At 37.5% G+C, this 25,701-nt stretch overlaps 2 protein-coding genes across 2 annotated transcripts; both read left to right on the forward strand.

Annotated features, from left to right (window-relative positions):
• Positions 12,728 to 17,406, forward strand: LOC18773145 (probable 2-carboxy-D-arabinitol-1-phosphatase). The gene is made up of 9 exons (XM_007204933.2): positions 12,728 to 13,341; positions 14,478 to 14,583; positions 14,699 to 14,915; positions 15,001 to 15,119; positions 15,362 to 15,460; positions 15,963 to 16,016; positions 16,107 to 16,205; positions 16,311 to 16,418; positions 16,836 to 17,406. Exons 1-9 carry the CDS (start codon positions 12,956 to 12,958, stop codon positions 17,214 to 17,216), a joined length of 1,569 nt encoding a protein of 522 aa, XP_007204995.1. The 5' UTR covers positions 12,728 to 12,955; the 3' UTR covers positions 17,217 to 17,406.
• LOC18771996 lies at positions 18,505 to 20,018 on the forward strand. The gene is made up of 3 exons (XM_020565158.1): positions 18,505 to 18,755; positions 18,855 to 18,955; positions 19,616 to 20,018. The coding sequence occupies exons 1-3, from the start codon at positions 18,616 to 18,618 to the stop codon at positions 19,645 to 19,647; spliced, it is 273 nt and encodes a 90-aa protein (XP_020420747.1). The 5' UTR covers positions 18,505 to 18,615; the 3' UTR covers positions 19,648 to 20,018.

The raw sequence follows: 25,701 nt of genomic DNA on the forward strand, positions 1-25,701 counted from the left end.
GTACTTAGGGTACAGTTGGATGTTCCTATGACAAAGTTGTCCGTTGAGTCCGCGTAAGCGGGAGGTAGGGAGTTGATCAACCTGCTTCTAGGGATCCTCCATTGCCTGAACATGTTGCTAATTTTCGATTGTGTGCCTAGAGCACCGAGTCGAAGATCCTAAGAGCATAACCTCTCTCTGGGACAAGCAACTCCCCGACATTGGATCAAGGGATCCAAGGTCTGAAGGGTGGCGTTGGTATAATCGAAATCACAAGTGTCTCTTACAGAAAGAGGCTCGTGTGTGGTGGGAATACTGTGGTCAAGTCTAAGGACGAGACCCAGATGGATTGAGAAATCCTACCTATGGAGATGGAGAGAGTACTTTGGTCATCTCACATGAGCACGTTTGAGTAGAGATCTTTCATTGGAATCAGAAATGGATCATGGTCAAGAGAGATCGACGATGATTACAATTCGGTAAAAATGATCCTTTCTGACATTTCTCTCAAAGGATCGTGTTAGCAAATTAAAGGGAGAAGTAGTGGAGTTGGGTGGAACCGTACTTCATTCGCGTGGGCTTGAATGCCGCGATTGACAGGAGTGGAACATTAGGGTTCTTCCTCCTTGCTCTCCCACGCGAGCTCGCCATAGAGGGTATTCTTAGTTGGAGAAGGAGACTTCTCTTTCTCTGTTTGCTCTTTTGGCTTGGTCGCCAACCCGGTTGTGGAGAAAGAACTTGGGAACCCGAGTGGTAGATGCGGGCCCCATGCTCATAACCCTTCGAGTGACAAGGTAGGAAATTTCGGGGACAAAATTTTTATAAGGAGGGTAGTCTGTAACACCCCGACCCTAAATTTCCCCAAATTTTACCCTTATTTAATTATTTAATTATTTAAGGGTATTTTAGTCATATTTTTAACCGGAGAGAGTTTGGGACCGTGACTTGTATTTTTGGATAGGTCGTACTGAGACGAGTTCATAGACATGTAGTGGGCTCGAATCGGAGTTGTAACGAGAGAGATATGGTCAAAAGAAGCCCAGTGGCATAATCGTAAATATTTTTGAAATGGAATTTTTATAAAAATCTGGTTTTTCTCTCTCTCTCTCTCTCTCTCTCTCTCCCGCGACCTCTCTCTCTCTCTCTCGTCGGCTCTCTCCCTCTCTCTCCTCGTATCTCCGGCCACCGACCACGGCTGTGGGCGGGGCCGGTACCAAAACGACCGGGACGACGTCCTCTTCCTTCCCCGACCGTTCCCCGCCGGCGACGCGGCCTGTGCTGGCCCAAAAATGCAGAAAATCGCCGGTTTCCAGTCGAAACTTCAAGCTCCTCAATCTCCTTCGTTTCTCAACCAAATCGTTCGAGTAAGGTATGGTTTCTCAGCTATTTTTCATGCTCTAACTGATGGTTGGCTGGGTTTTGATCGATTTTACCTCTAGATCACTCGATTTTCGAATTGAAAATCGGCCAAACTTCGGCCGCCGTGATCAGCCATTTTCGGCCACTTTTTGGGGTAGGTCCAAGAACAAAAGTGGCTCCAAATAGGGTGTTATACCTAGGGTAGGAGTTTGGAGCTGTGATTTTGAGATTTTACGGCGAAGCGTTATCGCTTTGGGCACCCACGCGCTGCCGGCGCGTGCGGCGGCGCGTGGGCACGGTAGAAAAAGTAGCAATGTGTTCCGATGAGATCCTTAGGTTGTCACGAGTGCGTAGGATTTCGCGGATCTCAATTCGGACATCGTTTGACTATCGAACGGATATTCGCATATTGCGCGTTATCCGGGTTCGATAGGTTGGGACCGTTGGATGGACCCAAATTTAATATATGTTAATCTAGGTATTCTAGGATCGTGTAGAAATTCACGGATCGTGAATCGGAGCCCCGGATGTTCCGAATAATAATTTTAAAGTTTATATTTTATATTAATTGTCAGATCGTGCGATCGTGAACAATCTAACCGTCCGATCTGAACCAAACTCGCAGGACAAGTGTCCTATACCTGGTAGAACCCATAGGGACTTCCGGATCAGAAATTGGAGGTCGTGGGTTCCGCAAGTCCGGTTGACCAGGGTTAGAGTAGTTTGACCCTTGGTTGACCGTGAGTCTCCCGGAGTAATCTCACCTTTCTAGGGGGGATTATCGGGTGCTAGATGATTATGGAGGGTTACACAATATTAGAATTAATTTATATAACTATAATTATATATGGTTGTACAAGGGTACAACAGAGTCTAGAGTGTCAGTTTGGAGTGCTATACGCACTACTTTAGGTACCTCCTCGGATGTTGGATTCACTACAAGTACCACCAAGTGAAAGTTAGGTCCCGCGTGGCGTAGGTTATCCGGCGTTGGGACAGGCCCCATACGTGGCGTTGGTTGTACCGGCGTATGGGGAGCTATGTAATATGATGTTCAGGTCTCACGTGGCGTAGGTTATCCGGCGTTGAGACAGGCCCCATACGTGGCGTTGGTTGCACCGGCGTATGGGGAGATTATGTGATATTGTGTTGAGGTCGCACGTGGCGTAGGTTATCCGGCGTGTCGACAGACCCCATACGTGGCGTTGGTTGTACCAGCGTATGGGGAGATTTGTGATATGATATTGAGGTCCCGCGTGGCGTTGGTTATCCGGCGTTGGGACAGGCCCCATACGTGGCGTTGGTTGTACCGGCGTATGGGGAGATATTATGATAGTATGGCATGGTCGCACATGGCGTAGGTTATCCGGCGTGTTGACAGGCCCCATACGTGGCATTGGTTGTACCGGCGTATGGGGAGAATATGTGAAATACAGAGAAATGAAATAAGGCATCGCCCAAGTGTGGAATTGGGTTTTTAGGGAAGAACTACGTGTGGCTTGATCCCTCAAGGAGGGTACGTAGGCAGCCTAAGGTTATTAGGTGCAGCCGCAGACTAAATATTAGTCATAATTGGTATTTGAATTGTTTGGTGGTTGTTAGAGAATTATTGGAAGGCCGAAGGCCACTTGTGTGAATTGCATGAAATTATATTGTGCATGCTGCCAGTTGGGAATATTAAATGCGTTTTCATGCAGGTATAAATTTTGGGGAAATGTCCAATTTATAGGGGAAACTCTGCCGAAATTTGGGCAGGAAGTCTTGGTCTTTAGTAATTGGGTCTGGCATCGGAGTGATGTCAGAAATTCCAAAGGGTTCGTCTCGAGTTCGGAAAAATTCGGGGCGGGTCCTTTCAACGTACATATGTATATATAGAGGTTTATAAAAGTTGGTGGCCCTTTCGATTTGGGGGCCCTAGGCGACCGCCTTGCCCGCCTTTACTATGGGTGGAAGTACTGACGGTCTACTAGAATCCAAGATACGATCCCAAATATACACACTCAAGATGTCTTATGAGCACATACGTTCGAAGTCAGATATATTCCTCTAAGACACTGAATCTATCTAAAAATAATAGTAAAAAATACAGAATGTATATGAAAGTAGTAGAAGAGAAGTACAGAGAATCAAACTCTAGTTGTGTGTCAAATGTGAAGGAGGAATAGCCTTTTACAGACATCCAATCCCATTTAACAGAAAATTATAACATTGAATATAAAAACACAAGCTGAAAATTAAGATATTATAACCCCACAATAAATAAAGAGGAATTTGATCAAAAGAATTAAAATATAATTAAATATTTAAAACAATAAAATTTTGAAAAACGTTTTAATACCAAGTCCCCTTCAAGTTTTTCAAACTTTTACTATAATAAAAGTTAGTCTAAATATACATATGGATAACATAATACTACGCAGTATGTGTAGGTGCCTTTCGGACTTGAACCTGCACTTAGTGATGATATAGTATTCATTTGAGGATCCTAAGTTAACGAAGCATCGTACTCGGCACTTTTAACTGAAAATCAACATAACCCACACATAATACTTGGTTTATACTTGGATAAGCGAAATAACGATATTTATAGCCTTGGTATGATCTTGATTCTCATTTGAGTTACTAGGCAGTGATGGATCCAGGATTGGAAAGCCAATTAGACGGAACTTAGATACTATAAAATCGACAGTACGAGTGAATTTCATTAATAATCAGAAAAAGGTGCATCTAGTCAAGGGGGACGTAATAAGTCTTACCCTCAAATACATCTATACATAAATAAAAGCTTAACAACAAAAACAAAAACCACAAGAAAATGTAATACAAAATATCACTAATTAAATCTAAAATTTTACCCTGCGAGACTTAGAAGTCTTAAATTCCTCAATCATCGATGCATTATTGATAATGGGAGACTTGGGAAGATTTTGCTCGACACATATTGGAATAGATAAAGAAGAGCTAGAAGGCAATGTACTAGATGATGACTCATCATTCTTTTTCTTAAAAAAAGAGAACAAGTTTTTTGTTCTCTTGGGATTCCGATTGTGATCCGACATAATCAAAGATAACCTATGAATAACATGTAAAATGAATAATTTAAATCAAACATACCAACAAAAAATCAAACAAATTCTCATAATAATAGCATCTCTACAATATCAACAAACAACAAATCAAGCATTGAAACATCTCAACAAAATTCCGAAAATCAAAGCCCTAATTAATTTCAACAAAATCACAAAATTATAATTCAATCTCTAAGTAAACCCTAGAATATTGAATTTTAAATTAAAACTATAATTAAAGATGTATAGAAAATGAGAGAATTAGAAAATACTTGTTGTTGTAGAAAGGAGAGGAGAAGATTTTGCCAAGTTGCCACTGCCTAGCCAGTATAATAGGAAGACCTAGCAAATACAGAGGCTCGGGTCTGTAGAATAGAAGAGAGAAAAGCTGGTGTGCCAAAAGAGAAGAGACAAAAGATATGGGACCACTTCTTCCTGGAAGTTGGATGGGCAACGTCTGTATATTGGGTTAGCTTTTAAGTTTTTAAATTTGGGCTGCCCTTATAACATATATAGGTTTTTTTTTTTTAAAAAAAAATTTGAATTTTGGATGGGCGGGCACCCACCCTAGCCTTTACACAGATCCGCCACTGTTACTATGGAACAACCCAAAAATTTACATGATCATAGACAGATAGAGAAGACATGGAATAATACTCATTTGATTACAGTGCAGCACTATGAGTTGACAAGGAGACTTCTTCTTTAATCTTACAACATATTCAAAGCAACTGATCAATCCTACTGATGGAAATATTAAGCTCTTTAAAATACTATATGCTAAATGTAAATCTCGTGTTTTCTAGCAGGGTATAGCTTAGGTTTTTGAGCTCTCCCACCTCCACCCTTGTGGGTAGACGTTCGAACCCCATGCATCTAAGGAATATTTGTGCAAACCCCTTTTCCCCAATCGGTTGGACAAAAAATATTGAATAAAAATATCGTGTGATAAATACCACCAAAATGTGGCCTTCTACTATCTATGTATATTTTTGAGATTTTTTTGTTTTTGATAAGTTAAAAAAATTATATGAACTCAAAGTCAGAATTGTAACCTAAAAAGAAACGAAGAAAATGTAATTCATAACAACTTTATAAAATGCATGAAAACATCACTCGTCATGCATTTTTCGAAGCCAAAGTATCAATTAAGTTTGCATAACCAACTTGTTCTACCATGTATTTTTCAATATAAAATATAAGGAATAGTCTTGGGGGTTTTTACCTTCTTTTTCTTCTACGAAGATCTTTCCTCTTGCAGTAGATATTCAATAATAAACTGCATTTTTTTTTTGGTTGTTGTTGATTAGAGCAGATTTTCCCATCTGACCTATATGCTACTGGGTTAACCTATTCAACTAGGTTAACTTATTAAACTGGTTTAACTTTAAAAAAATTGGTCCCTTTTTAAGTTTTCGTTTTTTTAATTTTAGAGTAAATAATTGGGCTTTTAAAAAAAAATAGTACTTGGGCTTAATATAATATTAATATTGTATAATTTTTCAAGTAACGTACATATGTATATATAGAGGTTTATAAAAGTTGGCGGCCCTTTTGATTTGGGGGCCCTAGGCTACTGCCTTGCCCGCCTATACTAAGGGTGGAAGTAATGACGGTCTACAAGACTCCAAGATATGATCCTAAATATACACACTCAAGATGTCTTATGAGCACATACATTTAAAGTCAGATATATTCCTCTAAGACATTGAACCTGTCCAAAAATAATAGTAGAAAATACAGAATGTATATGAAAGTAGTAGAAGAGAAGTACAGAGAATCAAACTCTAGTTGTGTGTCAAATATGAAGGAGGAATAGCCTTTTACAGACATCCAATCCCATTAAACAAAAAATTATAGCATTGAATATAAAACCACAAGCTGAAAATTAAGATATTATAACCCCAAATTAAATAAAGAGGAGTTTGGTCAAAAGAATTAAAATTTAATGAAATATTTAAAACAATAAAATTTTGAAAAATGTTTTAATACCAAGTCCCCTTCAAGGTTTTCAAAATTTTACTATAACAAAATCTAGTCTAAATATACATATGGGTAACATAATACTACGCAGTATGTGTAGGTGCCTTTCAGACTCGAACCTGCACTTAGTGATGATAGTATACATTTGAGGATCCTAAGTTAACAAAGCATCGGACTCGGCACCTTTGACCGAAAATCAACATAACCCACACATAATACTTGGTTGAGACTTGGATAAGCGAAATAACGATATTTATAGCCTTGGTATGATCTTGATTCTCATTTGAATTACTAGGGAACAGCCCAAAAATTTACATGATCATAGACAGATAGAGAAGACATGGAATAATTCTCATTTGATTACAGTGTAGCAGTATGAGTGACAAGGAGACTCCTTCTTTAATCTTACAACATATTCAAAGCAACTGATCAATCCTACTGATGGAAATATTAAGCTCTTTAAAATACTATATGCTAAATGTAAATCTCGTGTTTTCTAGCAGGGTATAGCTTAGGTTTTTGAGCTCTCCCACCTCCACCCTTGTGGGTAGACGTTCGAACCCCATGCATCTAAGGAATATTTGTGCAAACCCCTTTTCCCCAATCGGTTGGACAAAAAATATTGAATAAAAATATCGTGTGATAAATACCACCAAGAGAAAACAATTCAAAGATGCGTATTTGTACCAAAATACTGCATTATTGGACATGTTCAAATGTTACATGTTGTCGGGATTAAACGAGATTTAGACCTAGTCCGTTATTTAGACCTTTTTTATTTTATCAGTTTAAAAGATTCATAAGAGAACGAGTCTGTTATATAGTACCAACAAATAAATTTCCGATGCACAGAACATCTCACATGAAGTGTTCATAATCAAGAATGATTAATTTGTCATATTCATCAACAAAATTGCAGACTACTTCTCTCACAGAAGTAAGATTTACTTGCATAAAATTGGTCCTTTGAAAATCTCACATATCTTCCTCAAATAGATTTATTCTTTTACCTTAAGACGTTTGATTATGATTAAGTAAATGTAGTTTAACGTTTGCATTTGTTGAACTAAAAAAGAAAACAAAAACTTGAGTCAATTATTAAAAAAGATTGCCAACACGTTGACCTCTTTAGAAATTTATTAAATAATGTTGTTCTTTATTACATCATGTTCACAATATGGCTACATGTAGAGTAGTATAATAAATACATTTATGTAAAAGAATGGGCATCCCTCTTTAGTGTTTTAAGCGCTATTTCTTGGTGTCTCCCCTTCTTGGTTATATGTTGTGCTTCGGAAGACTCATTTTAGTTTACGACTACCACCTCTGCACTCCTTCTCCTTCTCACAACCTCTGTTATAAGAGTTGGATGGTGGAGGCATGCACCGTTGCCCCCTGCATCCAAACGGCTGATCATGGCGCATTGTCCCATAGCCGATATCTTTTGCATTCGTCGTTTCACTGCAAATCGAGCACACCAAGAGAGCAACAATGCAAAGTGTAAATGTCTTGGACATGGCCATTTGATCTTCACAACAAATTACTAATGGCTCTAGACTTGAATAATGAGGACTACGAGAGAGAGAGAGGATTTTAGAGGAGATGATGATTACGAGACTGAGAAACCTTCTATTTAATGTGATGTTCTTTGCTAACTTTAGGCAATTTTGTTGGGGATTAAACTTGAATTGTTATTTTTTGTTATTGATTATTGGTGTGGCTCAAAGAGACACGCTGGTAGTATAACTTTAATTGGACTTATGGTTTAGAAGAGCCAAATTTCGAAATTCCATTCAACTTTTTCAATTGGTTCTTCGGTAACTAGAATGAAAAGGTTCTGCCAAGCTACCAAAATGTGGCCTTTTACTCTCTATGTATATTTGTGTGATTTTTTGTTTTTGATTAGTTTAAAAAATTATATGAACTCGAAGTCAGAATTGTAACCTAAAAAGAAATGAAGAAAATGTAATTCACATAACAGCTTTATAAAATGCATCAAAACAGCACTTGTCATGCATTTTTCGGTGCCAAAGTATGAATTAAATTTGCATAATCAATTTGTTCTACCATGTATTTTTCAACATAAAATATAAGGAATAGTCTTGCGGTTTTTACCTTGTTTTTCTTCCTCGAAGATCCTTTCCTCTTGCAGTAGATATTCAATAAAAAATTGCATGTTTTTTTTGTTTTTTTTGTTCTTGTGTTGATTAGAGCATATTTTCCCATCTAACGTATATGCTACTAGGTTAACCTATTCAACTAGGTTAACTTATTAAAGTGGTTTAACTTTAAAAAAAGTTACTCCCCTAGTTGTCTTGATCAAGTAGGTACAGGTATTATCGGGTGTTTTGAGAAATTTTCAGTCGTAAGAATTTTCTCAAGACACCCACGAGCTGCCGACGCATATGGCGGAGTGTCTACGCGTGGGCCAAGCTTGGGTGGCCCATTTGGTTTTAAAATATTCCCCATGTCATCCCGAGCACGACGATATGCTCGGATTCAAATTTTATTCAGACGATCGAACGCATTTACGCATATTAGGCAATATCCGGGTTCGATTTGTTCAGACCATTGCTTCGACTCCATTTCCAAGTATGTTGATCTAGGTACCTTTAGGATCGTGTAGGAACTTACGAATCGAGAATCGGAGTCCTGGATGCTCCAAATAAATGATTCAAAGATTACGTATATCAGTAATCGGAGGTCGTGGACCAAGCGGACCCTGATAGGACCCGCCCCAAATTCCTCAGAATCCATGACGAATCCTATAGATTATATGACATCATATTGATGTCGGGCTCACTTACTAAAAGGGACAAGACTTTCTGCCGAAATTTCGGCAGAGTCTCCCTTGAAAAACGGACATTTTCCAAATTCTTCAACCTGTTAAAACACAATTATATAATCCCCACAGCAGCATGCACAATCTAAATTCATGTAGTTTACATAATAGGCCTTCGGCCTTACATTCAACTCTAGCATGGGCGATAACAGAACATATCTAAGGGAATTCCAAATGAAACATAATGTTCAACGGAAATAAAACGAAGAAAAGTTATCCTACAAGAGATCGGGGTTCTGATGTTGGGGTCTCGACTCGACCGCTTGATTCAAGTCTATCTACTGCCTGGGGGGCATAAAACAGAAAATTGTAAGTGGACAAAAACAAAGTTTCGTTATATTTGAAAACAACATATAGTAACCCCACTGTTTGGAAAACGATGCAGAGAACGTGCATTCATAATCGATATAGATATCTATGACTAAATCAAACCAACGTGAAATCCATATCTCGTAATGATATGCTAATACCCATCCCATTCAAAACCTTTCCCATTTTCCCCAACCCACTCTCTCGAAACGCGTGCCCGTTGGCATGGCCAGTGAGGAAAGATCCTCACCAACAAACAAGAATGAATGGTATATATATATAAAGTAATACCACTACACTACTACAAAAATCGAAACAGACGACAGGAAACTATCGTCGTCTAGAAGATTTTCAAACTGTCGTGAAATCGACCGCCATCTTTTTTACATAAAACAATGACGGCTATTAACTGACATCGTTAATACATTCAACATCCAAAACTATTACGAACCGATGTGTAATTACTATATATATAGCCTAAAATGAAATCTTTGACAACATTAGACGATGGTTTTATTAAAACTGAGGCGTCTAAAGAGTGTTACATGTTAAGATCAAAACAAGAACCAACGTATAGATAATTATCCATGTCCTAATTGAAGGAAACACCTAGAAACCATCGTGGTTAACCTATACTACGTTAAATTAACAAAGACACCGACGTCTAAAAAGTAAACGACGATGCGTGCACAAACCAACAGACGTTTAAAGCATATTACATGTCAGTAGTCGCTCAGTAACCACTGTAAAATGAATTAACCACGTCTTGCATCTGGCAGAACCGTCTTTTATTGGTTATCCATGTCGCGGAATAGGATAACAACGACATTTTAACCATATTCCACGTCTGTTTCTTGAGAGAATCGTCGTTTAAATTATACAAAGAAGCCCCTTTGATAGAGTTAGACGTCGCTCTTTCTGCAGAACCGACGTCTAACAGGTTTAAAATGACATAATATTACTTAATACCGACGTAAAAAATCATACCCACGACTGCTGTTATCAAAGACTGACGTTACAAAAAATATTGAAGGCGTTGACAGGAAAAGAATCGACCTAGAATATCTATTCAATGTCGGGTGGCCTAAAAATAAAGGACGTGGTTAATTTTTTCACTACGTCACGTGGATCCAATTGCGTGACGTTGTAATTTCTTACCACGTCGATTTTTAATACATGATCACGTGGTTGTCCATTTAAAAGTCGCTTGTTTTACCCTCCTTGACGTGTGTATGCTCTGAGACGTCAGTTGTTTTAGACTAGCCGACGTGCAGAACATCTGTCACGACAGTTAATGGAACTGAGCTGCCTTTATTTCCCCCTTTAGACGACGGTATATTTTAAGCGTGGAAGTAGTGTTTAACAAAATCGTCGGTTGAAGTACTCCACTGTCGTGTTATTCTGGAATATACGACGATCTTTGTTCTGTACCAAGTGGCTGATGTTTATACTACTCAATAAACTTGTTAGGGATTCCATGTTCACCGCTAATCTTCTTCCTTAAGCAAGCGACATGCAGAATGCTACAAAACAGATTTTAGATGCTCATGTTTGTCAACCTAAAGGCATGCTATCTACTCTCTAAATTATTGATTTCCCTAAGCAACAAGTTAGGCATGGGTATCTACGCTAACTCTTTTCATTCTTAAAGTGTTTAGCATGGTATCTACTAAGTTGCACTTTAAGAACGCATAACACAATAGAAATCGACAAACACACAACTCCTAGAACATGGTATCTATTCTAGTTATTCATGATGATGAATTTCAAGAATTTATAACTAGTTCTTTTGTTACTCTCATAGGCATAAGACGTGGTCATCTAAATTTACCTATGCAACAAATTCAATACACACCATGCATATGGATATCAAGCATAACATAACGTATGTAAAAAATAAAAAATAAAATAAAATAAATAAATTAAAGCATCACAAAAGTAGTTTACAACAAAGGCATATCGAAATCCTTAAAGAAACATGATCAGGGCTTCAATCGAGCCCTAACTAAAGTAGTTAGTTACCCATAATTTAAATAGACAGCAAGAACATACAAAACAGAAAATAAAAAGAGGAAGAAGATAGCTCTTTGATGATGTGTTGGTCAGCCAGAGTGATTGGATGACGCCTTGACGTTCCTCCTTACTTCCTAAGCCTTTCAGACCTTGGAACCTTGAAGGATGGGGGAGAATGGGATGGTGTGGCTGCCCTCTTCCTCTCCTTTCTTTTTTCTATTTTTACTACTAAAAAATTAGATCACCTCTCGCACAGCAACCACTCCTTTCTTTCTTTTCAAAAAAAGTTTCTTGCTCATTGTATTCTCCACGTTTCTGAAAACCTATGTATTTGCTTGATTCAGACATATAAACCCTTGGGAAATAGGAATATTCCTCATTGGGCCAATTGATGTGATTTGGGCCTCAAAACTTGGACTTCATAAAAGATTGCAGATTCTTGTGCAGCCCAAACTATCTGTACTAAAACCACCATAACTTCCTCTAGCAAAATGATATTCATGAACCGTAAAATTCTTCCGAAAATAGACATCCGTAGCTTTCCAAGAATATGTGGCTCAACTTCTGGTTCTTCTTAATTAGTACAGTATAGTCCGTGAACTTGACTGATCTGCACATGCCTTTCAAACTCAACTTTCTCTTTTTAGCTCATTTTCCACAATTTGTTTGTGATTACTTAAAAAACTAATAAAAGAATGTAAAACATATATAAAAGAGTAAAACAAAGGTGTAAACATGGACAAATATCATAGATAAATGTCGAACTTATGAGCACATCAACCATCAAGACTAAATGCAGGAAACCAAAGCAATCAACAATGAGAGACCTAGAAGACAACCTTTTGGAGGTCGGTGATGGAGTTGAGCTTCGAGGTTGCAAGCAGCTGGGATCTTAGGAGATTCGGAAGACAGACCTAGAAGATGGGGTCAAAGGGGGATTTCACGATTCAAAAGAGGGAGATGGAAGGATGAGATGAGTTTCGCAAAGTGACTGACAGAGAGCAATTGGAGAGGATGCGAAAATTAAGAAAAAGTGTTATGTGGGCAATAAGTGGACAATATATATTTATAGGTTGTATTTGCAAAATATATGGATAAAGGTGGTATTTGCAGATTAAGTTTGGATTGCAGTGGCATTCAGCGTATTTTCCTTAATTTTATTTCATATTTTCAAAAAGTAAAATAAAAAATAGCTGGTTCATAAAAAGATATATAATAATGCCACGCGTCATTATATTAACATCTCCCTCCTCCCGTGGCGATGACCCACAGAAACAACGGTAACCATACAAAACGGCCGTTCAACTGATTTTTCCGAAACTCTTAGCGCCAAACAACCAAAACACGAAAAAACGATCAGAAAACACACACACCAAAAAAAAACGCTTCAAAATTCCAACTTATGATTTCCCTCACTCCCACTCCCTCTCTCGTCCTCCACACAAACTCTACCGTCTTCTTCGTCTTCCCAATTCGAACTCGCACGACTCCGCCGAGCCCTAGCAGCCCCTCCAGGATCCGATGCTCTTCGGGTTCGGGCGTGCAGGAGGTCCGCAAGTCCTCGGAGGAGAAAGAGCTGAGCTCCGAGCTCTACGAGTCGGTGCCGTTCCCGGCGGTGAAGGCCGCGAAGAGGGTGGTGCTGGTGAGGCACGGGCAGAGCACGTGGAACGAGGAAGGTAGGATCCAGGGGAGCTCCAATTTCTCTGTGCTCACCAAGAAAGGCGAGTCTCAGGCTGAGACTTCCCGCCTCATGCTCGTCGACGATTCTTTCGAAGTCTGCTTCACCAGGTTCGCTTCTGCGATTTCCCTTGGTAAATTCTTAAGAATTTTGACTTTCAAGGTAATTACTTATCTGAGGTTTGTTTTAATTAAATTAACTAATTAATAATTAATTATCTTGATAATTACTAAATGTTATGATTGGGGTGTTAGGTGTCAAATGGGCAAGAGTCTATGAAGTTATAATAAGTGTGCATCAGTGTTGTGTGAAGTGGAATTTTCAGTATGAAATTAGGTAATGATCATGAACACAAAATCCAATTGAAAGAGAGCATTTCCTGGGGCCTTGGCATATAGGAGGACAGTATGCATCACTTCCTCTTGCAACTTCTCCCGATTAAGGCTTGCTCATGTCTGGCCTTAACGAAAATAGATATCGTACTAAACTAGAGTTGTCGAGCCAAATAGGCTGTATTGTTCACAGGGCTTATCCCAGTTGCTCTAGTTTAGTGTATAAAATAACTGTTTTCCCCATTCTACAGCTTTGTTTTATTTTTGTTTTTGAATCCCTGAAACTTCAACCTTCCGATTTGTATTGAATTCTATATGTTGTGGTCTCTCGTGGTGTGAGAGGCAACACCACCACAAGGGAGGGTCAATGTGAAGGAAGTTGAGGTTCCAAGGGGGGGAGTAGCCCAACTCCTTATAAACCCAGGTTTGGTCTCTTAACTTTTCAATGTGGGACAAATACTCTCAACACGCCCTCGCACGTGTGGCGAACTTTCAAGCCTAACACGTGGACAACACATATTGGGTGGCGTGGAAGCATGTGTGGCCGTTGGGCCCAACACATGAAGCCTTGCTCTGATGTCATGAAGGAAGTTGAGGTTCCACCCCAAAACCAATTGGCAATGCGGGGAGTAGCCCAACTCCTTATAAACCCAGGCTAGGTCCCTTAACTTTTCAATGTGGGTCAAATACTCTCAACACAGTGTTGCTGATAAAAATACAAAGTTTAATGGCCCAACATTCTCAAGCATTCCCACTAATCCACGTTTTAGCTTATACCAAATATATCACTGTGCCAGAAAAATTCATGAAAGCATTTGCAAATTCTATTAGTTTAGTTTAGAGTTATTAACTGTCACTTATTAAGACATGTTCTTTTGCATTTCAATCCTGCCAAAATGCATTGCATGTTGCAGTCCCCTGACACGGTCAAAGAGAACAGCTGAAATTATATGGGGCACTCGCAAAGAGGAAATGATTATGGACTCTGATTTGAGGGAAATCGACTTGTATGCATTTCAAGTGAGTTCCATTTGCTATGTTCCTTCCACATTTAATTTTTGAATTTTATCAGCACGAGTTAGACGCAAAACGAGGTGGAGATAGCCGTATGATTGCTATACTATTCTGATTTTAGGGGCTCTTAAAGCATGAGGGAAAAGCAAAGTTTGGTGCAGCTTTTCATCAATGGCAGGTAGATGCCGCAAACTTTAATATTGATGGTCATTATCCAGTGAGAGAGTTATGGGCACGCGCTAGGAGCTGCTGGACCAGAGTACTTTTGCATGAAAGCAGGTCGGTTCTTGTGGTTGCTCATAATGCTGTTAATCAGGCTCTTGTTGCAACAGCCATTGGTACTTTCCCTTTCTCCCTATTCTAATTTTTGCAGATGTACCTGAAATGTCTTCTGAACTTACTTTTTTCCCTTTGAAAAATCAGGACTGGGAACTGAGTATTTTAGGACTTTAGTTCAGAGCAATTGTGGTGTAAGTGTGCTGGACTTCATCCCACGAGCTGAGGGTGGATCACCATATATTTGCCTCAATCGCCTGAACCAGGTATTGGGAATCTTTACGGAAAAAAAAGAAGAAGATTACTTTCTCTATTATGTTATTTACTAGGGAATATACTGCTGGTTTGAGCCAGAAGTATGGAGATCAAACATCTCTCTCTCTCTCTCTCTCTCTCTCTCTCTCTCTGTTATTTAATTTTATTTATGTGGTTCATGAAGGTTTTGTTGTTATGTAGGTTGTGTAATTGGATATGCTGTCCTCTAAATGGTATTGCAATATTAATGCAGACCCCAAGTTCACCTGTTGCTGCTCGAAGTTCAGGAGGAAGGAAAGCAAGCAACCGGATCATACTTGTTTGTCATGGATCCACACAGAGCAATGCAGAGGTTTGAGGACATAATTTGAAAGTTCCTTGTGAAATTTTTGTTTATATTGTTCTCACTTCTTTCATCAATGGTTTGTTTGAGTATAACTTGGTTGGATTGCCAAGGAAAACCGTCAAGCTATGTATTCTTCTGATTCTCTTTGCAATTTGTGGGGAATTATGAGCTCTTGTTTGAGTTGTCTTCACTCTGGCTGGACTGGTGAACAATGAGGAATTAATAGGATCTATAATGCTCCTGAGTACTAACTTCACACGTCTAAATGACAATTTTTGACTTGAACTAGTGCAAAATCAATAGTTCAGAACCTATACAGAAATATATATATATATATATATAGTAGCTCATGTATGGGGGTTTATCGTTTTGAGACGCTCCATAACTGAATTCATGACTCTAGAACTTTCCCAGTTCAGATAATCATACAAATTTGTGCACTCTGAACAGTATCTGGAAATAGTTACAGATATTGTGTTTCTAAATTATCACCTTCAATGGATAACAGACTGGTTTTCCTTCGGCTGGTGATCAACCAATGGACATGCTTGGGATTATAAAGGTACAGCATATACTTTTTTATCTTTTCACATTTCTATATAAAATTGTCATATGATCTGAATTTGATGTTCTCTCGGCGGATGCACTACAGTCCCAGAAAACTGCAGAGCTACTGCTTGATTTGAAAGTGAGTTCTATAGTTAGCAGTCCAAAGAAAGCTTGTGTTGAAACAGCAACTGTCATCTCCAAAGTAAGTTCATCCTTGCTGTTCTCAACTCAGTATGTCAAATTGGACATTAAATCCTCTGTTTAAAAGAGTTTTTGCTCCAGAGTTAAGTGCTTAACGCAATTGTAGGTGCAAGAAGCTGCAGACTGCTTGGGTGTTGACTGTGTGCCACGCTATGTGGAGACGAAACAGATGGAGAACCTTGATGTTGAAGACATTCTTCAGCAGTCATCTGAGGCAAGACATCTAAAACTTGGCATACTTGAACTTCTGCTTCTTGTTTAAATCCCAGGGGTGTTGTAGGAAATTTAAAAATATTTTGGCATCTTATCAGCCTTGGCCAATCTTAATATCTATGTCCTCTCATCAGTTTTTTGGGGAATGAGGTCAACTAAAACAATCATATGTTTTGTTATTCTTCAATTTTGGCTTCAGTTCTCCGCAGTAACCTAAACCGAGCTGAACTGACATGGACAATTGTACGATTAGAACCTAACAGAATAAAACAATAGACCACATAGCATCAAACATGCCTGTTTCCACCTCTTTCTTATTTAGTGTAAGAAAGTCCATAAGGCTAGGTAAACATGCTAGTCTTATAACTTTGTTTTTCAGTGTGCTTGGTTACCAATACTTTCTCGTCTCTTTCTGCAGGGTAAAACGGAGATTCCACCTCTTCAGCCTGGTTGGCTGAATGAATTTGGGGATAAATTGACGGGAGCTGTGTGGGAGCAATCTGAGAGGGCCTGGCAGTCTCTGCTAAATGAAGTAGCTGATGAAGCTAAGTCAGAAAAAGTTGTTGTTGCAGTTGGTCATCCGGCGTTGCACATAGCTTTGATGGGGCACTGCCTGCATTTGACAAAGGAATGGCTGGGATCATTTCATCTTGATGCAGGAAGCATCACTGTCATTGACTTTCCTGATGGTCCTAATGGCAGAGGCGTTATTCGGTGCATAAACTATACGGCTCATTTGGGGAGATGGTCAATCCCGATCACCAGATCAACCCTAGACGATGAAGAGTTTTTAATGTGAACATACATAATCATAAAAGGAATTGAACTTGAGTATAAATTAGTTTAGCTCATGAACTCTTTAAGTAAAACTGTATAGGTATCTTGTCCATCAACCCTAGCTCAAGTGGCATTTCTGTGGGTTGAAAAGGGTAGAACCGAGACCAACCTTCTCTGCAACAAAATGAAGATTGAAAATTGATTATGCTCCATTTTGTGTTTGCACATCACTACTACAAAATAATTAGTTACAAATCAAGGGTGGCAATTTTCACACTACAATTTTATGATATAGAAAAAGAAATAAAAAAGAGACTAAAGCATAAAAACTAGTGGTGGGCGCGGTCTGGATACTATTCAATTGGTGCAGTTCGGTTTGGTTTTCGTGAAAAAAATTTATGAAATTGGTCTGTTCGGTTTAAACGGATTTTGGTGCGGTTTCTAGTTTTTCCAGTTTTGGACCGAATGTTTTTCTTGGTATATATTTTTCGAATTATTTTATTTTTACAAAATTCCAACTAAAATTTTAATTTTTAGGCTTAAAAATTCACAAATTACTCAATTTCATGCAAAGAGAGATGATTGAGCCTAAAAAAGAGAGGTGCTTTGAAGTTAGGCTTGGGGAAATATTAGTTCTGGGACTAGAAATTTAGCATTGGACTTAAATATTTAAAAATAAAATAAAAAAATACATAGCCGGTCCGGTCCGGTATTGTAAGGTGTGAAATTGACATCGAAACCAGTTTGAACCAGTCTGGTCCTATTTGGTGTCGATTTGTTGACTTTTAGTTTGGTGTCGATTTGTTGACTTTTAGTCAACACGATTTTTTCCTAGTGCGGCTCGGTGTTCTAGTTTTCTGATCTCAATAATAAAAATAAAGAGAATGAGTGCAAATGTACAAAATGAGAGTGTGGAATTCCATACTAAATCAAACGGCCGCATGTACTTTTATTCCTTTTGTTACAAAGAAAGGCTTAAAGAATGGGAAGGGGGAGGGTTGCATCCAACTCTCGATGAGTTTATGCAAGCCACTTGTAGCTCAAGCGGTAAAAAGCATTTACTCCTCACTTGAGATGCTAAATTTGATTTCCCCAGCCAATATCACCTGTATAAAGAAAAGAAAAAAACCTATGAGTTTTCAAAACATATTACACTTTTGTTTAGACTGGTTTACGAACTAGGCCTGTTCTGTGACTTTGATGATCAAGCCCAATATATCTGGCCCATCCATGTAGGTTGAAATTTCACTTAAAGACCACAGAATATTGTGGGCACAAATATGATACGAGTTGATCCAACTAGCCCAATCCGAAGCAGTAGTTGAAATTTAGCTCAGTATCCGTCACTGTGTGTCTGCGATGGGGGTTTTGCAGAGGTTTTAGGGTTTGGAAACGAAACACAGAGACTGAGAGAAAAGAAAATGTCAGCTTCGATCGCTGGAAGATCGACAATCCTGCGTGCGTTTTGCAGAGCCACGACAACAAGAAGAGCAAGAATTTCAGCAACGCCATGCCCTTCGATTCAGTCCAATTTCATGCCTCGTCGCTCTCCTTCTTCAAGGTAGTTTCTGCTTCTTCTTCTTCTTCTTCTTTAGCAGAGATGGTATATTTTAGAAAATGTTTATGAATGCAATAATCTTATCTATGAAAGACTTGACAGGCTGTTGCGACGAGAATTGAGCTCTCTTCAACCCCTCCACAGCGCCATTGCTTCTGCTTGCCTTATCTCCAAGCTCCCTGCCCTAGCCACCTCCTCCGAAGGTCTCCATTCTTCCTCGTTGTCTCTTCATTTTCTGTTTATCCATCTTTACATCTTCCTCTCATTTATGGGCTTTTCGTTTGTTAATTATGATCTCCACCCATATAATTTTGCCTCTCTTGGTTTCCTTAATTTCATTATAATTACCTAATGTAAATTGCTAATTAACAAGGTTAAAGTCTGAGCAAGAAAAATAGACAAGGTTAAATTTTGAACAATGCAATAATCATGAATCAGCACTTTTTACCCTTTGGCTGATCAAATTGTCTAAACTGGGTGAAGGTTAGAAGTAATGTTATATGTACTGCGTTAAATGGCTACATCTCTCACAGAGGTGGAACCTACTTGCGTAGGCGTGTCTCGGGCTTGTGAGAAATGTGGCCAGAAATGTCGTTAGTAAATCTGTTACAAATAGTTCTGTTCAGAAGTTTGAAAATTGGGCGCTAATGTGAACAAGGAATTTAAGGGAAAAACTGAGCATAAGCTAAAGTTTGAGGGAAAAATTTGTGGTTTATTCTACCAAGCATCAGTTGTATAACCAAAGGAAAAAAAATCAGATAGAAATGATACCTGATGTATGTTCATAGATGTATGATGCAATTATTAGTTGTTATTGGGATTTAGCTGATCATTGTATGTTTTTCTCCCCCCTCTGGTGACAGGTAGATTTGTGAATTATCTCAGTCCTATCTAGGAGTGAATACTAGCAGAGATCCAGAGTTCTTCCTTTGCTCTTGAATTTGCTGATAAGTTTCTTTCGGAAGTCAGAATGCTTGTCTTTAATGTTAACTGCTGAAACATGTTTGTTTTGAATTAAATAGCAATCTTTGGCATCTCATGAAATACTTCTACGTTGTTACATGATTAGTTCAATTTAACAGTCATGAGTGAGATGATGTAATTTCACATTAAATAATTTGTAGTAATGTCATGTTAGTTCAATTTCACATGACATCTCCTGAAATCTTCAACTTTGAAGACATGTCACATTGGATATTTGTATCGAAGTAGTGAATAAAAGATGAGATCAGATGCGTGACAATGGACAGTTTCTTTTTGGGAAAAGAAATTACTAGAAGGGATCCTGATGGAATGCTAAAAGCTAGATCTGAATTGTTTTACTAAACAGGCACCAACATTATGTCCACAATTTTGAAATTTGTTATGATATTTCAGTCTAGGTGAATTAAATCCTGGGTTCAGTTAACATGAGTGGTTAGTGTACAAGTTTGTTAGATACTTGTTAGCTAGCCTTAACAACCAAAGTCCTTTAAAATATTTTGGGAATCCATAGAGTCAGACTACTTGACTGGCTAGATCAAATTTGGAACTAGAAATAGAGCTAAAAGATATTGGTGGGTATGCTATTACGTAAATTTGGTATTTTTGAGTCTTCTGACTTGATAAATGATCTTTGTCTCCTTTTCATACAATTGATTTGTGTGAGAAATTTTAGAATGAGAGATCTCTCTGAAGGAGACCTATCTGTGTGCTTATTAGGCAGGTAAAGTTATCGACTAATCGTGCAAAGCAAAATTTGGTTGAGAAACAGTTGTCATTTTAGTTTGTTAGAGACAGTGTGGTGGGATACTAGTGCAACTCTGTTGAGCCGCTTTTAAACACAAAACAGAAGCGTTGCTTCAGAGTCGGAGCTTTTTTTTTTTCTGGGCGTATTTTTTGTATCAAATTAGATTGACTTGTTTTTGGCTTGGGTTGATATGGATGATCTTTTTCAGTTTCAGATTTTAGAAATCAGAAACTTAGGTGATCCAAAAATCTTTTACATGGTATGTAGGCACATTAATTGGATTGGGTTTCAATACAGGTTTTATATGTTAGAAACATATAATTCAATGTTTTAGTAGTATATGTATATAGCAACTGTTAGGTTTTATTTCATAGGTTCAGTAGATGGTATGCTACGCTCTTACTTATTCTTGTGGCAAATCCTTGTTCCGCAGAATACTTTCTCATTGCCGCCAAACTACCAACTAATTCCTGCTTAGCTGTTGCTTAGTGTTAACAAGTTGCTGACTCTGCCCATCTGTTTGCTAACATTCTTACTTCCTAAGCATTGGTTGTCTTCAGGGATTGAACTTTTGGAAATTTAGCTAGGAGGTTTGGAAAGTATCATCGTCCAGGACCTCAATCACTGCGGTATTAGCCCTTCATTTTAACCATGCGGCGATCAAACATAGCTTCAAGATACTCCTCTACTATATATTCCTCCTTACACATTTTAAACAGGGAGTAACTTTGAAGCAGCCAGGAAGACCTGGTAAACGGGTTGTTTTTTTCGTTTTAGGGTCTTGTCTGCCACAACCTGGTTTTTTACGGTGTTGACATGAACAACACTTGTTAAGCTAAAGTGTAGAAAAATCAAAACACGAACACGACCCGCAAGATTAACGGGTAACATGATACGGCCCTGTTTGATCCGTTAAGAATTCTAACTACAGTATTTTTTCCTTTCAACAAAAAGCTTAAATAAAATGTATTTTACAAAATAAGCTCTTTATCCAAACATCCTACATAAGAAACACTTAAAGAAAATGTCCAAATTACATAGGCAATAGCTTAAAAACAAAATAACTTACAATAATTTCATTTCTTAACGGGCCACTAACAGATTCCACGGATTAACACGAACGTGACTCATTTTTCAACAAGTTCACCCTTTATCTACACAATCCGCTTAGGCTTAATCTGAACACTGAATTTTCGTATGTGCTCGTGTGTGTGATTATGTATCTATAACCAGAGAGATGCTAGCCTACAATGAATTGGATAGTGGGATTAAACCCCTCCCACACCCCCTCATTATAGCATTTCCGCTATAACCGGGGAGCTGCAGTTTATAAGCCTTTTTCCACTTGTGCCAAAAACCTCAAAGGGCCTATAACACTGAAATAGACATAGACAAGTCCTGCATCCTATGGAAGCCCCGTACATATACATACATGGTGGGCAAAATTGTTCTCTAAATTGTATAAAAACAAATTCTCTATATTTTTATTTTGATTGGAATGTGCATTAAACACCAAACAGAGACGTAAAATAAAATAAAAAAGAGCTTTCTTAGCACCATCTGAACATGACAGATTTGTTTTTGCCAGAATTTAACATCTTGTCTAAGATCTATAACCTTTCTGCAGACAGCACAGATTTGAACCAAAAACGCTTCTTCCCCAAAGAATAGAAAGGCTTACTACAAATACTCCCTATAATTACGTTTGGTCTATCAACACATCTGCATTTTATATTTATAAAAATAAAATAAAAATTAATACCGACCTATGTGCAGACAAATGTGGCCAATATTTTCTGACATATTATTATTCTGATATGCAAGAGGAGGAATTGAATGGGAATTTTAAGTGTCATTTTCACGTGTTAATCTATAGTGTTTACAAGAAGATGGAGTTTCAACAACTTCCAAGAATCCACAAACTTTAATGGGTGCTTGCTTACGTGCAATATCTTTGACTTACCAGATACACTGTCATTATTTTTATTATAATGTTTAATATATATATATATATATTAGTTATTATCTCATTCGGACGTTATTATCGTACGAAGGTCACTGTAAAAGGGAAAAAAGTAGAGAAGGATAGTAGAAAATATATATCGTCCACACGATAATAACGTCCGGACATCCACATTGGAGAATTTCTATATATATATATATACATATCGACTATAACTTGGAATCCTAAGTTTTCACATGCCTTTATTTAATTAGCAAAAGAGATGTCACATTAAACTTTATGTTAATAAAATAAAAATTGGCCAAAAATTGAACTAGCCCACTTGTGTGATTGCGAAAAGACTGAAGAGAAAGAAGATTGAGAAGGGAATGAGAAGGATTTACTTCCACTCTTTTTATTTTTGGAGCAAATGGCTTGTCATAATCACCAAGCAAATTGATATATAGGGCAAACAGTCTTGTTCATAATCCGGAGGGGTCTTAATTTGTGCCGTCCAGATCAAACAATTGGTGCAGTCCATTTGTTGTACACAGATTAATAGAGTGAAGCCATTTTCATCCGGAGGCGTCTTAATTTGTGCCGTCCAGATCAAACAATTGGTGCTATCCATTTGTTGTACAGATTAATAAAGCGGAGCCATTTTCTGGAAAATGTGATTATTTGATATAGTTAATTAATCTCTAAACGATCTTCATTAATTGACATTTAGCCTTCCTCTATCACTATGAGCAAGTTCCTGCCCTTGACTCCAAGCAACACGACAAACATATATATATATATATATATATATATATATAGAGTTTCAATTGAGGGATTTTTCAAATAAACCAGTTTGAATAAACCATTTCTCAATAATAAAATATACACAATCTCACTTAACTCACCAATACAGAATAGAAAGGCTCACAGAAAATTGTTGGAAAGTGAAGCACATTCAATGATCATGTACGAATCTATAAAACTGAATAAATTTGCAAAGTCGTGTGTCTCTTGATGAAGTTGGAAACACGATTAGCTCTCTTAAACAACCAACCATTAATATGAAATGACGATTTCTAAACTGCTATCTTGTCGGTGTAGAGCTATCTGTCTCTGTGTCTTTTGTCCCTTTCTCATCACTTACACATGCGTTTTAAAAAATTTATTTGCCATGATCATAAACCTAGCAAAACGACAACGTTCACTGAGGTCAGCAGAATTTTGATAACAAATAAACAAATGGGCAAGCAAGTCCCAACCCTTATATTTTCTTTTTAATAAATTTTTTCCTTAATTTTTTAATTGCCTCTCATTCCTCAATACCAATCTAGGCCTGCAACTTCCCTATAATATTCAAAACAGTTGAAGCTGACACCTTAACAAATTGCAAGTTGCCTTCCAATTTCCAAACAAAAATAATTTAGGGTTGAAGTTTTCAGTGAAGGTTAATCCATGACCTGGCCAAGTTGGTCTTCTTCCAATTTTCCTCCATTGCCTAATTCCTTTGAACAAAACAAGTGGTCCACATTCAAAACAGTATTGCAGCTTCAGGCATATGTCATGAGAAATAATATTCCAAAATGATTTTCAATGGTTCATCATGGAGAGACTGGTATAAGTTTTTGTTATGTGAGGCCAAAAAGAGAGAGATCCTTTTTTTTTTTTTTTCTTTTTCTGTGACATCTGTTTTCCTTTTTCACCCAGCGGTGCTCACACGTTGGCGGCCGCTGATTTAGGTGGTGTTGATATTTGAACTTGAAAAGCGGCATATTTTCTAAAGTCTTTTAATGTGTGTTTGGAGGGGAGAATTTAAGATGAGATTTATGATTTGAAATAGATTAAAACCGTGAGAATCTTTTGTTTAATTTTTTTATATTCAAAATTATGTCGGGTCTAATGAAAGGTGTCTCTATACTTAGTTAGAGTATGTCTTTAAGCTTGACTTCGACTCACAAGGATCATGCAAGCATAAATAAATGCTCATGGCTTGTCTCCTTAAAAACGCATCCTCACAACACATGAGATTTTGACACTTATTAAATTTCAAAAGAAAAAAAAAAGATTTAAGAAATTCCAAAGAAAAAAAAAATTAAAGAAATTTGACAAGTGTCAAAACTCCATTTGTTTTGAGGATGAGCCTCCTCAGTTTTAAGAAGCCAAACTTTTTTCATAAAATATTTAATCATTTGTATTTTTATTTGTTCATCAATAATAACTATTACTAATTTTATAAACTAGCCTCTCTGCACGCGCTTCTGCGCCTGCGAGAGGCTTTTTTTAAAAAAATTTAAATTTATTTTAGAATTAAAAAAGATAATGGATAGTTGTGTTCCATAAAAATAGGATCCATTATCTGAACTTTCTTTTAATTTTAATTTTTTTAATATGAAAAATTATGAATTTACCATATTATCCTCATTTAATTAATAATTTCAATTCTTAATGTTTGCATTAACCAAGGGCATTTTCTGGTATTTTGAATGTTTCACCATTCTCTGCCTTTTGCTTTATATATATAGATAAATAAAAAAATAATATATAAAAAACTTCAATCTATTTTGGATTTAAAAGTTCCATGTTTAGTTTTTAAAAAAAAAAAAATTTAATTTCTTTTTAATGTTTATTATCTCTGAAAAAAAAGTTCTCATTAACTGGAAGAACCAAAAAATTACAAATCTGAAAGGAAGGACTTTATCATTTGTTGTCCATTCTTGGGATTTATCCTCCTAGCCGAAAGGTTAGGCTACCTAGGGTCTACATACATATATAATTAGTAAATCTAAAGTCTGTTTTGAGAAATTTACAGCTCCAAAGCTCACTACCCTAATACTTTTTCTTGGTCAGAATTCTCCACCATAATATACACTTTCAGTTAATTGCCTAACATTAGGTACATACAGGACGGCTGCCTTCTGAACACGCACAGCATAAGCTGGAAATAACAATAAGGAATTAATTATAACTTCTTTTTTTTTGGCGTTTGAAGAGGAGAGAATCGAACTTGGAACATCTTCTAATGCATAGCACAACCTGAATGATGAAATATGGGCCATGGTATTGAACATTGCTAGGAAAGAAAAAGTAAATATGCCAAAAGAATATATTTCATGTGTTTGACAATAATTTTACAAACAGAAACTAGAAAGTAAGCTTGTTACAAGAAAATTGGTACATAGTGAGGGGACGTTAATGGATATCAAGTACAAAGTTGGTTACAGGAAATTCGCATGACATTCCAAATTTTCATGATCAGCTAGCAGATTCAGTCTTCTTTTCAC

This window comes from Prunus persica, chromosome G6 (assembly GCF_000346465.2).
Source record: "Prunus persica cultivar Lovell chromosome G6, Prunus_persica_NCBIv2, whole genome shotgun sequence".
NCBI classification, from domain to species: Eukaryota; Viridiplantae; Streptophyta; class Magnoliopsida; order Rosales; family Rosaceae; genus Prunus; species Prunus persica.

What these genes read in the sequence shown, in the direction of transcription:
- LOC18773145 (XM_007204933.2), top strand. Translation starts at nt 12,956, where the DNA reads ATGATTTCCCTCACTCCCACTCCCTCTCTCGTCCTCCACACAAACTCT. An exon ending in ACATGCTTGGGATTATAAAG is followed by an intron (nt 16,017 to 16,106) that starts GTACAGCATATA and finishes GATGCACTACAG; the next exon opens with TCCCAGAAAACTGCAGAGCT. An exon ending in CAGCAACTGTCATCTCCAAA is followed by an intron (nt 16,206 to 16,310) that starts GTAAGTTCATCC and finishes ACGCAATTGTAG; the next exon opens with GTGCAAGAAGCTGCAGACTG.
- LOC18771996 (XM_020565158.1), top strand. Translation starts at nt 18,616, where the DNA reads ATGTCAGCTTCGATCGCTGGAAGATCGACAATCCTGCGTGCGTTTTGC. An exon ending in CGTCGCTCTCCTTCTTCAAG is followed by an intron (nt 18,756 to 18,854) that starts GTAGTTTCTGCT and finishes AAGACTTGACAG; the next exon opens with GCTGTTGCGACGAGAATTGA. An exon ending in CCTAGCCACCTCCTCCGAAG is followed by an intron (nt 18,956 to 19,615) that starts GTCTCCATTCTT and finishes CTCTGGTGACAG; the next exon opens with GTAGATTTGTGAATTATCTC.